Genomic DNA, 15151 nt, shown 5'->3' with positions numbered 1-15151 from the left:
TTTGGGTTTCATGTACAACCCTCTCAGGAAAGTGTTCTACCTGGAACCAAAAGGGTTCTTCAAAGGTTCTCCTATTGGGACAGCCGGAGAACCATTTTAGGTTCTAGATAGCACCTTTTTTGCTAAAAGTGTAGTAGTGTGATTAGTCATTTGTCGTCAGGTCCTCTATTTGGATGAATAGGTTACTGGGCATTTGTGGTTTTTGTCCTGTACTTAATCACTCGATGTCTACATACTAAACACAGGGACAGTAGCTACTTAATCATGCTGTATTGAACATTTATGACATAACCAGGCTAGGCAGGTAACGTTGAGTGTCTGATTGCAGATATCGAGTGTGCGAAGAGCTACGCCAAAATGGCAGAATCAGCGAAGACACTCGCAAGTCAACAGGTGATTATGATGAAATATGTTTTCTGCTCATATCAGTTGCATTTGTTCACCGGTTAATTGTATCTCAAAAGATAACAGCTGTCAAAGCAATGAATCATTTTAAACCATCTCCACTACTTCTTTGAATTGTGATTAGTCACTTTTGTTGTCTTCCCATCAAAGGAGTTCATGCCATTCCGGGACATTTACATGTCAGCGTTCAAGAACGATATTGAGTACAGCCAGCTCCTACTGCATACAGCAGCTACCCTTCAAACCAACAAATTCATGCAGGTATGTACATCTGTCTATGTGACTTTTCTACAGTATGTCCTGCTCTGATCTGCATAATCCATACTCACAGGCATTTGATGGATAAGTTAGCATTGACTCACTGGAGCGTGTGTGTGTGTGTGTGTGTGTGTGTGTGTGTGTGTGTGTGTGTGTGTGTGTGTGTGTTTCTCTAGCCTCTCCTCGCACGGAAGAACGAGCTGGACAAACTGAGGAAGGAGGTCAAGGAGCAGTGGCAGAGAGAACAGAAGAAAATGGTGGGTGGAACTTCAGAACTTTAAAAGGTCACATTAAAAGGAAACTTAAAGCAAACAGAGCCACAGTAATCAAATAATATGTAAACCCCTCGCTGTGTGTGCGTGTGTGTGCGCATGTGTGTGAGCCAGGCTCTTGACATTATTCAGGCGGTTTAATAGCTGCAGAGTGTTGAAGGTAATCTCTTGGAAGTCCAATTGCACCACCAGTGTGACAAGATGAGAGCAGACCCTGAACAAACTGGGTTGGTTAGTGTGTATCTCTAAGGACTGGATTGGTTAGTGTGTATCTCTAAGGATTGGGTTGGTTAGTATGTATCTCTAAGGACTGGGTTGGTTAGTGTGTAACTCTAAGGACTGGGTTGGTTAGTGTGTATCTCCAAGGACTGGGTTGGTTAGTGTGTAACTCTAACGACTGGGTTGGTTAGTGTGTATCTCTAAGGACTGGGTTGGTTAGTGTGTATCTCTAAGGACTGGGTTGGTTAGTGTGTATTTCTAAGGATTGGGTTGGTTAGTGTGTATCTCTAAGGACTGGGTTGGTTAGTGTGTATCTCTGAGGACTGGGTTGGTTAGTGTGTATCTCTAAGGACTGGGTTGGTTAGTATGTGTCTCTAAGGACTGGGTGGGTTAGTGTGTATCTCTAAGGACTGGGTTGGTTAGTATGTATCTCCTAGGACTGGGTTGATTAGTATGTACTGTATCTCTAAGGACTGGGTTGGTTAGTGTGTATCTCTAAGGACTGGGTTGGTTTGTATGTACTGTATCTCTAAGGACTGGGTTGGTTAGTATGTATCTCTAAGGACTGGGTTGGTTAGTATGTATCTCTAAGGACTGGGTTGGTTAGTATGTATCTCTAAGGACTGGGTTGATTAGTATGTATCTCTAAGGACTGGATTGGTTAGTGTGTATCACTAAGGACTGGGTGGGTTATTATGTACTGTATCTCTAAGGACTGGGTTGGTTAGTATGTACTGTATCTCTAAGGACTGGGTTGGTTAGTGTGTATCTCTAAGGACGAGGTTGGTTAGTATGTATCTCTAAGGACTGGGTTGGTTAGTATGTATCTCCTAGGACTGGGTTGGTTAGTATGTACTGTATCTCTAAGGACTGGGTTGGTTAGTGTGTATCTTAAGGACTGGGTTGGTTAGTGTGTATCTCTAAGGACTGGGTGGGTTAGTATGTATCTCTAAGGACTGGGTTGGTTAGTATGTATCTCTAAGGACTGGGTTGGTTAGTGTGTAACTCTAAGGACTGGGTTGGTTAGTATGTACAGTATCTCTAAGGACTGGGTTGATTATTGTGTATCTCTAAGGACTGGGTTGGTTAGTGTGTAACTATAGGGACTGGGTTGGTTAGTGTGTAACTCTAAGGACTGGGTTGGTTAGTGTGTAACTCTTAAGGACTGGGTTGGTTAGTATGTGCTGTATCTCTAAGGACTGGGTTGGTTAGTATGTATCTCTAAGGACTGGGTTGGTTAGTATGTATCTCTTAAGGACTGGGTTGTTTAGTGTGTATCTCTAAGGACTGGGTTGGTTAGTATGTTTCTCTAAGGACTGGGTTTGTTAGTGTGTATCTCTAAGGACTGGGTTGGTTTGTGTGTATCTCTAAGGACTGGGTTGGTTAGTGTGCATCTCTAGGGACTGGGTTGGTTAGTATGTACTGTATCTCTAAGGATTGGGTTGGTTAGTATGTACTGTATCTCTAAGGACTGGGTTGGTTAGTATGTATCTCTTAAGGACTGGGTTGTTTAGTGTGTATCTCTAAGGACTGGGTTGGTTAGTATGTACTGTATCTCTAAGGACTGGGTTGGTTAGTGTGTATCTCTAAGGACCGGTTTGTTAGTGTGTATCTCTAAGGACTGGGTTGGTTCGTGTGTATCTCTAAGGACTGGGTTGGTTAGTGTGTATCTCTAGGGACTGGGTTGGTTAGTATGTACTGTATCTCCAAGGACTGGGTTGGTTAGTATGTACTGTACCTCTAAGGACTGGGTTTGTTAGTGTGTATCTCTAAGGACTGGGTTGGTTCGTGTGTATCTCTAAGGACTGGGTTTGTTAGCATGTATCTCTTTGGGCTGGGTTGTTTAGTATGTACTGTATCTCTAAGGACTGGGTTGGTTAGTGTGTATCTTAAGGACTGGGTTGGTTAGTGTGTATCTCTAAGGACTGGGTGGGTTAGTATGTATCTCTAAGGACTGGGTTGGTTAGTATGTATCTCTAAGGACTGGGTTGGTTATTGTGTAACTCTAAGGACTGGGTTGGTTAGTATGTACTGTATCTCTAAGGACTGGGTTGGTTAGTATGTATCTCTTAGGACTCGGTTGTTTAGTATGTATCTCTAATAACTGGGTTGGTTAGTGTGTATCTCTAATGACTGGGTTGGTTAGTGTGTATCTCTAAGGACTGGGTTGGTTAGTGTGTGTCTCTAAGGACTGGGTTGGTTAGTGTGTATCTCTAAGGACTGGGTTGGTTAGTGTGTACTGTATCTCTAAGGACGGGGTTGGTTAGTATGTATCTCTAAGGACGGGGTTGGTTAGTGTGTAACTCTAAGGACTGGGTTGGTTAGTGTGTAACTGTAAGGACTGGGTTGGTTAGTGTGTAACTCTGAGGACTGGGTTGGTTAGTGTGTATCTCTAAGGACTGGGTTGGTTAGTGTGTATCTCTAAGGACTGGGTTGGTTAGTGTGTATCTCTAAGGACTGGGTTGGTTAGTGTGTATCTCTAAGGACTGGGTTGGTTAGTGTGTACTGTATCTCTAAGGACAGTTGATTTGTGTTTCCTTTGTGTGTTGTGGAACCATGTTTTGCCTTTGCAGTGTGAGAGAAAATTTGGTTGAAAAGTTAACAGTGATCAGGGCTGAGTCAATCATTTTGTAACAGACATGTTTGTGTGCGTACATGTATGTTGTTTAGTGTATTTGTTTGCCTCGTGTTTCCCTTGTGTTAATGCTGTGTGTATTTTCAGCATGAGGCGGATAGTGCCCTGAGGAAGGCCCGTGTTCTGCAAGCCCAGAGACAGGAGGAGTATGAGAAGGCCCGGGTGTCCACCAGCCGAGTAGAGGAGGAGCAGCTGGGAGCAGCCAAGCTGGAGAAGAGACGAAGGCTGGAGGAGGAGGCTCTGCAGAAGGTAAAATATCTTGTCCCTAAGGTTTATAGCTCATCCATGTCATGTCTGAGGCCCATAGCTCATCCATGTCATCTCTGAGGCCCATAGCCCATCCGTGAGGCCCATAGATCATCCCTGAAACACATATCTCATCCTTTAAGCCCATAGTTACCCACTGAGGCCCAAAGCTTGAGGCCTAGGGTTACTGAAATACACAATCAAGTTAACATTTACGGTGACATTTTTGTCAATTAGTAGACGCTCTTATCCAGAGTTAACCACTTCTGAACAACTAACCCATTTATATATATTTTTAAAAATGTATTTAACTAGGCAAGTCAGTTAAGAACAAATGCTTATTTACATTGACAGCCTACACCGGCCAAACCCGGACAATTGTGCACCGCCCTATGGGACTCCCAATACACAGCCGGTTGTGATACAGCTTAGATTCGAACCAGGGTGTTTGTAGTGACGCCTCTAGGACTGACATGAAGGGCCTTAGGCCACTACGCCACTCGGGAACCCATAACTGTAAAATGGGAATCCACATTGACATATTGAAGATGTTACTCTTTTGATCACTGGATTGTAGTTGTGAGCAGTTCTGCTTGACAGGTTACCCCCCCCCCTCTACTCTTTTCCATAGGCGGATGAGGCCAGAGACCACTGCAAGGCCTGTCTGACAGATGTAGGTGTTAAGAGAGTGGACCTGGCCAACACCAAGTGTGAGATCCTCACCCAGTTACGAAAGCTGGTCTTCCAGTGTGACCTCACTCTGAAAGCGGTATGTTGACAAATACATCTTACAGGATCCAAATGTTTGAGTAAAATCAAATATTCCCCAAAATATAGTAGATAGTAATATAGTATGTCCAGTGACTACTAAAGGCCATTTTTGGACATTCTGTCTGGTGTGGATAATGTCATAAGAGAAGATACTGTAGATCTGGTGTAGGTGTAGATACTGTCTGGTGTAGATACTGTCATTCTAATTTTATGGGTGCTGTATCTCATGGGCTTTCTCTGTGTGTACGTCTCCCCAGGTGACAGTGAATTGGTTCCAGCTCCAGCAGGCCCAGGTTGTGTCTCTACCCGTCAACCACCAGTCTCTGTGTGAGAGCGCCAAGCTGTACGAGCCGGGTCAGCGATACGTTGGCTTCGTCAGGAGTCTTCCTGCCCAGTCAGACAGACCCAGGGTGGAGTCCTACTCCTTCGACGCCACCGTCTCACACTGTAACAACGCAGGGTGAGGGGAACACTGGATGGATGCTGTGATTTTGATTATCCTACTACTTTGGCTTAAACTCACTCTTTGATCCTTAAACATAAATAGAGTGTGTGTGTGCGTGTGCGTGTGAGTGCCTAAAAACTTGTGAATCATCATCGTAAATAGGATTGAGATCTCCATGAGTGCCATCATATGAACAAATGAGTGAGTTGTGTTTTGAGAGAAAAAAGCCTTATGGAGAATAGTATTATATTTTGTGATTTGCTGAGAGAACGAGTGACTGGGAGAGCTTGAGAGAGAGCGAGAAAGAGAGAGAGAAAGAAAGAGAAAGAGAGAGATGTTTTTAGAGAGATTGTGTTAAGAGAGGGGAACACAATTGAGTTTGGTCTGCAGGACTTCCTGAGGTAGTGACTGGTCATGGGAAAGAGAAAGAGAGAGAGAGAGGTGAAGAAAGAGGTAGGGGGAAGGGGAAAACTCTGTTTTCATAATACTATTTCAGGCCATGCCTTCTGACGGAAACACCAATCTATGTTGTTCAACTCTTTTGCTGATCCGTGTACAGATATAAGATAGGCCCAAGTTTGCCCACTGGACCATTCTTAACTTCATACAAAAAAATATAATTTTTAGCCCTTCCGTTCATGAGTGGTCGTCATAGCCTCGTGTAAGGATGTACGCAGTGAAACCGAGTGTGGACGTAGATACTTTGTTCTTGGTTTGTTTACTTCTCTGAGCAAAAGCAGTGGGGCGACACGTAGGGGAAGCAGGGGTTCATTATAGACATATATCCTATAGACTGCCTATATGCACGTCCTTGTAGGAGGGCCCGTTGATTGGTATAGGGCCCGTTGATTGGTATTAGATCCATTGATTATTAGTAGTCCGTTATCAATTTCCACATATGTGAATGTTGATTGGGCTGTTCATTTCAGATTTCTATTGATGTTAATGGGAATAATCCATTTCCTTTCTCAGCTATTCAGTTTGGTGATTATGTATGTAAAGGCTATGGGTCCGTCCATGCCAGTTCATGATGATTGATTTCAGTACCGTCACAAGACACTGGATAATCTCTATGTTGCATATAATGTGGAATGTTCATCCAAACTCTTCCCAGGTTGCCCCTCGCCAAGCGGTCATTGAGTAGCACCCACTGCAGTACCCACAGTTCCCACGGTAACCTGTCTCAGATGTCGGTCACCTCTGGGGACTTCCTGGGGACCGACGAGGTGGAGAGCCCGGTCAACACACGGCCCGCCAAGATCTCTGAGAGACGGTCCAACAGCAGCACCGACATCCAAGGTAGTCTAGTGGTAGTCTAGTGGTAGTCTAGTGGTAGTCTAGTGGTAGCCTAGTCATTTATGGAGAAGTACATGTGGGTTTCTGATGAGGGCTTGATCCTATAATACAGGTTAATAAACAACAAGAGGAAGGAATGAAAACACTCATTTTACTTTTAAAGCATACATGAGATAGAGGTCAAATCCAAATCAAATCAGATCATATTTGTCGCATGCTTCGTAAACGACAGGTGTAAACTTACAGTGAAATGCTTACTTACGGGATCTTCCCAACAATGCAGAGAGAAAGAAAATAGAGAAATAGTAGAAAAGTAATAATAAATACACAATGAGTAGTGGTAACTTGACTTTATACACAGAGTACCAGTACCGTGTCCATGTGCAGCGGTACGAGGTAAATTAGGTAGATATGTACACATAACTTGGGTGAGCGAGAGATAGAGAGAGTGTGTGTGTGTTGTGCTTGTGTTGGTGTGAGTGAGTCTGGAAGCCTCCAGGTTGATCCAGTCCTCATCTGACTGTCTGTCATTCAGGGAAAAACACACACCTTCACACACACTCTCACACACTCATTCACACGCACTCAGATCAGCTCATGACACTGATAGACTCATCTCACTCTTCACTGCAGGCCAAATTAAGACTTAACCCCAAATATTTTTTTAGTCGGCAAAACTTCCACATGTCATAATCTGTGGTAGATGTTGAATTGCTTTTACAGTTTGGTAATCTCTATCTTCTTCATGTCCAGGACCTCATAGGCATTGAGAAAAAAAATACATGTTTTGAATGTAAAATGAATGCTTACATAATCAACAAATTCATGATAAATAATTTTATATTCGTTTGATGTGTACAGAGGTCTATGGGATGATGATATCCTTTTGTGATTATCAAGTGTTTCCATGTAAACCACTGAATTAATGTGTCCTCTATCCCACACATAACCCACTCATTATGCCTTTATCAATGAGGATGCAATTAGCCAGTCTAGTCCATGTTTCCTTGACTGAATTTGAATGAGCTGAATTTCTGAATAGCTACATTCATGCATTCATTTTGTTTAAAATGTTTCAATAACTAAATGTAAAAGATTTTCAGTTATGAATGATTGGATAAATGCAAATGTATTGGAAGAGTACAGTAACAGATGCAGAATGAGTATTTCCTATTGTGTGTTCCAGCTCTGAGGATCCAGGGCCCGTTCCGACCCTGGGGAACGGGTAGCCAGGGCGGGGGGATGTGCAGTGACTCGGAGAGCGCCGGAGGCAGCAGCGAGTCCAGATCCATGGACTCCCCCACTGCCAGCCCAGGTGAGGCCCCATCTCTCCAACCACCTCCTTCCTATATACCCTTCCTAGCCTAGGGCCATATCTCCACACAACCTTCTATCCATTGGCTTAGCAGCCACCTTCCAAACACCTGGCACCAACCAGCACCGCCCCCTGTCTGCCTTAGCTTTCATCACCTGTTGAAAGGAATTGATTGATGGTTGTTATGTCATAGCAGCCACCCTCCTAGACGTGACAGAGACAGACAGACTGACAGTGGGACCATGCCTGAGTCCTGAAGGTGTCTCTATAATACCCTGGAGAGGGACTTGATCTACGGGCTGTGTAAATAACAGTGACATTTTCTGGAGTTTTGGGTTATTCTGGTGTTGTTTTGTGTTGATTATCTAATTGTGTAACGATGTGTTTCCTTCAAATTAATTATAGTGTTACAATCATGGTATAATCATACAAAACAAGTGTTCCAGAGTGAGATGTTTTATTTAACTAGTTATTGTTCATTTAACTGGATTAAGCAATCTGACTCGTTAGCACCTTTGGACTCATACAAATCTGGAATGATTGGAATGAGAGTTTGCTATCTAGTCAGTCCTATATTTCCAAAGTGCCCCAATGTCTGGAGAAATGTGGGGAATGTGGCCTATCACTTGTCTGACGTTGGCCTCTAGTCCAAGCCATTATCAGAACAGTAAGGGATCAACCAGAAGGATTGATCATTGAATGTAGCTGTGAATCACCCAGAATGACTCGTGGGTGGTACCCTGTTGGTCCCCTGACCTCTTGCCATTGGAGGGTCCTGTGTTATAATAGCTGGACACTCTTTGACAGCCGCTCAGTTCATACCAAGCCAGGCTTGAAGCTATTGCTAGAAAGGAGCAGACATTCTGAGATAACCTAAAACCAAGGATCTACTAATAAATATAATATATAATAATATAATATGTGCCATTTAGCAGACACTTTCATCCAAAACGACCTACAGTCATGCGTGCGTACTGCATACAATTGATATTATTACTAGACCAGGCCTCAGTTAGACGGTGGACAGTAATACTGAGTAGCTAGACAGTTGTATTGAGAAGTTACTATGAGAATATGTCGTGCGTTCACTGCCTCCTGCTTAGGTGACTTCAAGAGGAGGCTACCCAGAACCCCCTCCACGGGGACCATGTCGTCAGCTGATGACCTGGACGAGAGAGAGCCGCCCTCGCCGTCAGACAACGGTGAGTCAGATAGTTCATTCATTTGATATGTTTCTATATGCTTGCTTTGGCAAAGGGAAGTTCAGGGAAGGTGTGTGTCTTCAGCAGCAAAGCAAAGGTAGGCTAGCAGTTAGAGCATTAGTCCAGTAAATGTTGCTATTTTGAATATCCATGGTGAACAAATCTACCGATGTGCCCTTGAGCTAGGCACTTAACCCGTATTGCTCCAGGGTCGCTGTTGATAATGGCAGACACTGGCCGCGACCTCACTCTCTGAGGGTGTCTCAGGGAGAGTTGGGATATGCAACAAAAAAAAAACACATTTCCAATTGCAAACATGCGTAGAAGAGATCTTCTTTCTAAAACGCTATATATCCATTTTCAGAAATGTTGGAAGTTAGCCTTTATTGTTAAAAGATCTTATGAACGAGATTGGTGTGTTTTTTCACTATCTAATCATGGCATGGGGTCGTTTAAAAACAGACGTATTTGTTTGAAATGTATCATTGATGGGTTTCATTTCAGAGAGACAAGTAATCATGTTTTTTGCTAAATGCTAAATATCCGCCTCACTCAGAGAAATATGTCGTACCGGTTTTACAGTCAAATGTCACAAATAACTATATTTTTTATACATTTCTTTTTACCTTTATTTAACTAGGCAAGTCAGTTAAGAACAAAATCTTATTTTCAATGACAGTCTAGGAATAGTGGGTTAACTGCCTTGTTCAGGGGCAGAACAACAGATTTTTATCTTGTCAGCTCAGGATTTGATCTTGCAACCTTTCGGTTACTAGTCCAACGTTCTAACCACTAGGCTACCTTCCAGCCCCAGTAACTGATATATTTGTGTAATCAACATTAAAAAAACACTGAATCAATACAGTAATAGATCTGTATGTAAAACATTTGCAGTGCCTTCAGAAAGTAGCAATAAGTCAAGTAACCCCTTGACTTATTCCACATTTTGTTGTGTTACAGCGTGAATTCAAAATTGATTAAATATATGTTTTGTTCTCACCCATCTACACACAATACCCAATAATGACAAAGTGAAAACATGTTTTCAGAAATTTGTGCAACTTCATTGAAAATAAAATACAGAAATATCACATTTACATAAGTATCCACACCCCTGAGTCAAAACATGTTAGAATCACAATTTGCAACGATTACAGCTGTGAGTCTTTCTGAGTAAGTGGCGGCATGTAGTTTAGCGGTGAAGAGCGTTGGGCCATGGCCTCCTGAGTGGTGCAGCAGTCTAAGGCACCGGATCGTAATGCTAGAGGCGTCACTACAGACCTGGGTTCAATTCCAGCCTGTGTTGCAGCCAGCCACGACCTGGAGACCCATGAGGTGGCACACAATTGGCACAGTGTTTTCCGGGTTAGGGGAGGGTTTGGCCGGGCCGGGATGTCCTTGTCCCATCTCGCTCTAGCAACTCCTGTGGTGGGCAGGGGGCATCCACGCCGACACGGTTGCCACATTGGTGTGGCTTGCTCTGTGTTAAGCAAAAAGTGTGTCAAGAAGCGGCGCAGCTTGGCAGTGTCGTGTTTTGGAGGACACATGGCTCTCGACCTTTGCCTATCCCTGTACGGGAGTTGGAGTGATGGGACAAGGCTGTAACTATCAATTGGATATCACGAAATTGGGAACTAAAAGGGGTCAAAATTACCAAAAAAAATAAAACAGCATTTGGCCAGTGACTGAAAGGTTGCTTGTTTGAATACCTGAGCCGTCTAGATGAAAAATCTGTCGATGTGCCCTGAAGCAAGGCACTTAACCCTAATTGCTCCTGTAAGCCGCTCTGAATAAGAGTGTCTGCTAAATGTAAGTCTCTAAGAGCTTTGCACACCTAGATTATACAATTATTATTTAAAAATTATTCAAGCTATGTCAAGTTGTTTGTTGATCATTGCTAGACAAACATTTTAAAGTCTTGCCATAGATTTTCAATCCAATTTAAGTCAAAACTGTCATCTTGGTAAGCAACTCGAGTGTAGATTTGGCCTTGTGTTTTAAGTTATTGTCCTGCTAAAAGGGGAATTTGTCTCCCAGTGTCTGTTGGAAAGGATTTTAACTGTGCTTAGCTCTATTCCTTTTCTTTTTATCCTAAAAAACTACCCAAGTCCTTGCCGATGACAAGCATACCTATACCATGATGCAACCACCCCTGGGTTCAAAATATGGAGAGTGGTACTCAGTGTTATGTTGTATTGGATTTGCCTCAAACATAACACTTTGTGTTCAGGACATAAAGTACTTTGCCACATTTTTTATTTAGTGCCTTATTGTAAACAGGATGCCTGTTTTGGAATATTGTTATTCTGTACAGGCTTCCTTCCTTCTTTTCATTCTGTCATTTAGGTTAGTATTTAGGTTAGAGTAACTACAATGTTGTTGATCCATCCTTAGTTTTCTCCTATCACAGCCATTAATTAAACTGTTTCAAAATCACCATTGGCCTCATGGTGAAATCCCTGAGCGGTTTCCTTCTTCTCTGGCAACTGAGTTAGGAAGGACTCCTTATCTTTGTAGTGGGTGTATATGTAGCTCAAATGGATATTCAAAGTCTGCTTTTTTTATTTTTTTACCCATCTACCAATAGGTGCCCTTCTTTGTGAGGCATTGGAAAACCTCCCTGGTCTTTGTGGTTAAATCTGTGTTTGACATTCACTGCTCGACTGAGGGACCTTACAGATAATTGTATGTGTGGTGTACAAAAATCATGTTAAACACTATTATTGTACACAGAGTGAGTCCATGCAACTTATTATGTGACTTGTTTCTTTTTTACAAATTTTTACTCCTGAACTTATTTAGGCTTGCCATAACAAAGGGATTGAATACTTATTGACTCAAGACATTTCAGCTTTTCATTTTTTATAAATTTGTTTACATTTCTAAAAACATAATTCCACTTTGACATTATGTGGTATTGTGTGTAGGCCAGTGACACAAAATCTCAATCTAATCAACAAAATGTGGAAAAAGTCAAGGGGTGTGAATACTTTCTAAAGGTACTGTACATTTTACATTTTAGTAATTTAGCAGATGCTCTTATCTAGAGCGACTTACATTTAGTGTATTCATCTTAAGATAGGTGTTACAACCACATATCACAGTCAAACATACAGTATACAAACTTCCATTCCAGCTAAATAATGGAGTTTTGCATAAGCACCCACCAAAATTATGATTATTATTAATATTACACTCACTGAGCAAAACAACATTTGGACCAACAACAGAACAGACCAATAATACTGAGTGTGATGCTTTTAATGGAGATGATACTGACTCCCTCCCTCTCTCTCTCACTTTCTTTCCCTCCTCTCCGTCTCTTCTCTCCCTCAGGTCTGAGTGAGATGCTGATAGAGACAGCCAGTTCCCCAGGTCCGTTCCGTAACACCCAGATGTCCAAGGCAGCCCAAACACACAAGCTGAGGAAGCTGAGGGCCCTGTCCAAGTGCAGAGAATGTGATAGTCTGGTGGTCTTCCATGGGGCTGAGTGTGAGGAGGTGAGTGCAGTGGTTCTCAATCTGGGGTTCTCTACCCCTGGAAGTACCTGGCCTATCCACAGGGGGGAATTGGAAAGACTCTTAAGACCATATGCCTAATGATCAGTGGAACATGAGGGGGTACTTCAGGTAGAGCAAAATATGATTTTGGGTACAGTAAGTAACCATATAAGACATACTGGCGCAGAAGAACATGGCTAACGTTTTACATTCTCCCAACCAATTGTGCTACATTCTCCCAACCAACTTATTTTTTTAACTTATTGTGTACATAATGTTGCTGCTACCATCTCTTATGGCTGAAAATAACTTCTGGACTTCAGAAAAGCGATTACTCACCATGGACTGGAAGAAACTTTTTCCTTTAACGAGTCCGACAAGAAGGATATGCTGCTTTCACTGGAACAGGCCCAGATTCACGCCTTTTGCGTGAAGAAAAGATGCCGGAAAAGGGGACGCAGATCAGGGATCCTTCTGAGAATCCGGAGGCGAGCGAGTAAACTCCCAATGCCCAATCCATTCTTCTTGCTAACGTGCAATCATTGGAAAATAAAATTGATGACCTACGATTAAGATTATCCTACCAACGGGACATTAAAAACTGTAACATCTTATGTTTCACTGAGACGTGGCTGAACGAAAGATACGGACAATATAGAGCTAGCGGGATTTTCCATGCACCGGCAGAACATAGACGCTACCTCTGGTAAGACGAGGGGTGGGGGTGTGTGTCTTTTTGTCAATTACAGCTGATGCGCGATGTCTAATAAGGAGTCTCAAGGTATTGCTCGCCTGAGGTAGAGTACATTATGATAAGCTGCAGACCTCATTATCTACCAAGAGAGTTCTCGTCTGTATTATTTGTAGCTGTCTATTTACCACCACAAAATGAAGCTGGCACTAAGACTGCTGTCAACCAACTCTATAAGGCCATAAGCAAAGAAGAAAATGCTCACCCAGAAGCGGCGCTTCTAGTGGCCGGGGACTTTATTGCAGGTAAAATAAAATCAGTTTGACCAAGTTTTTTTTATATGCAACCAGGGGGAAAAAAATCCTAGACCATCTTTACTCCACACACAGAGATACATACAAAGTAGTGGTCGACCGATTAATCGGAATGGCCGATTAATTAGGGTCGATTTCAAGTTTTCATAACAATAGAAAATCTATATTTTTGGACACCGATTTCTGTTTTTACACCTTTATTTAACTAGGCAAGTCAGTTAAGAACACATTCTTATTTTCAATGACGGCCTAGGAACGGTGGGTTAACTGCCTTGTTCAGGGGTAGAACGACAGATTTTTACCTTGTCAGCTCAGGGATTCAATCTTGCAACCTTACGGTTAACCAACGCTCTAACCACCTGCCTTACATTGCACTCCACGAGGAGCCTGCCTGTTGCGTGAATGCAGTAAGAAGCCAAGGTAAGTTGCTAGCTAGCATTAAACTTATCTTATAAAAAACAATCAATCAATCAATCATAATCACTAGTTAACTACACATGGTTGATGATATTACTAGTTTATCTAGTGTGTCCTGCATTGCATATAATAAGATGCTGTGCGCATTCACGAAAAAGGACTGTCATTGCTCCAACGTGTACCTAACCATAAACTTCAATGCCTTTCTTAAAATCAATACACAAGTATATATTTTTAAACCTGCATATTTAGTTAATATCGCCTGTTAACTTTAATTTATTTTAACTAGGGAAATTGTTTCACTTCGCTTGAAACAGAGTCAGGGTATATGCAGCAGTTTGGGCCGCCTGGCTCGTTGCGAACTGTGTGAAGACTATTTCTTTCCAACAAAGACAGCTAATTACACCAAACGGGGGATGATTTAACAATCGACTGTACCTAACCATAAACATCAATGCCTTTCTTAAAATCAATACACAGAATTATATATTTTTAAACCTGCATATTTAGCTAAAAGAAATCCAGGTTAGCAGGCAATATTACCCAGGTGAAATTGTGTCACTTCTCTTGCGTTCATTGCACGCAGATATATGCAACAGTTTGGGCCGCCTGGCTCGTTGCGAACTAATTTGACAGAATTGTACATAATTATGACAAAACATTGAAGGTTGTGCAATATAACAGGAATATTTAGACTTATGGATGCCACCCGTTAGATAAAATACGGAACGGTTCCGTATTTCACTGAAAGAATAAACGTTTTGTTTTCAAAATTATAGTTTCCGGATTCAACCATATTAATGACCAAAGGCTCGTACTTCCGTGTGTTATGTTATAATTAAGTCTATGATTTGATAGAGCAGTCTGACTGAGTGATGGTAGGCACCAGCAGGCTCGTAAGCATTCATTCAAACAGCACTTTCGTGCGTTTTGCCAGCAGCTCTTCGCAATGCTTCAAGCATTGCACTGTTTATGACTTCAAGCCTATCAACTCCCGAGATTAGGCTGGTGTAACCGATGTGAAATGGCTAGCTAGTTAGCGGGGTGCGCTCTAATAGCGTTTCAAACGTCATTCTGTCTGAGACTTGGAGTAGTTGTTCCCCTTGCTCTGCATGGGTAACGCTGCTTCGAGGGTGGCTGTTGTCGATGTGTTCCTGGTTCGAGG

General features: G+C 42.4%; 1 protein-coding gene across 4 annotated transcripts in view; it reads left to right on the top strand.

The window, feature by feature from the left end:
- arhgap29a (Rho GTPase activating protein 29a) overlaps positions 1-15151 on the top strand; it is a 67678-nt gene that overhangs the window by 45460 nt on the left and 7067 nt on the right. For all 4 annotated transcript variants that reach the window (XM_036935188.1, XM_036935187.1, XM_021620508.2 and 1 more), the window contains 10 exons: positions 329-393; positions 556-666; positions 840-920; positions 3877-4038; positions 4667-4804; positions 5064-5266; positions 6366-6550; positions 7734-7862; positions 8966-9064; positions 12401-12564. In XM_036935188.1, the coding sequence (XP_036791083.1) occupies positions 329-393; positions 556-666; positions 840-920; positions 3877-4038; positions 4667-4804; positions 5064-5266; positions 6366-6550; positions 7734-7862; positions 8966-9064; positions 12401-12564 (1337 nt within the window). The remainder of the gene's footprint in view (positions 1-328; positions 394-555; positions 667-839; positions 921-3876; positions 4039-4666; positions 4805-5063; positions 5267-6365; positions 6551-7733; positions 7863-8965; positions 9065-12400; positions 12565-15151) is intronic.

This window comes from Oncorhynchus mykiss, chromosome 11 (assembly GCF_013265735.2).
Source record: "Oncorhynchus mykiss isolate Arlee chromosome 11, USDA_OmykA_1.1, whole genome shotgun sequence".
Lineage (NCBI taxonomy): Eukaryota > Metazoa > Chordata > Actinopteri > Salmoniformes > Salmonidae > Oncorhynchus > Oncorhynchus mykiss.
This window is presented reverse-complemented; position numbering and strand designations above follow the sequence as displayed.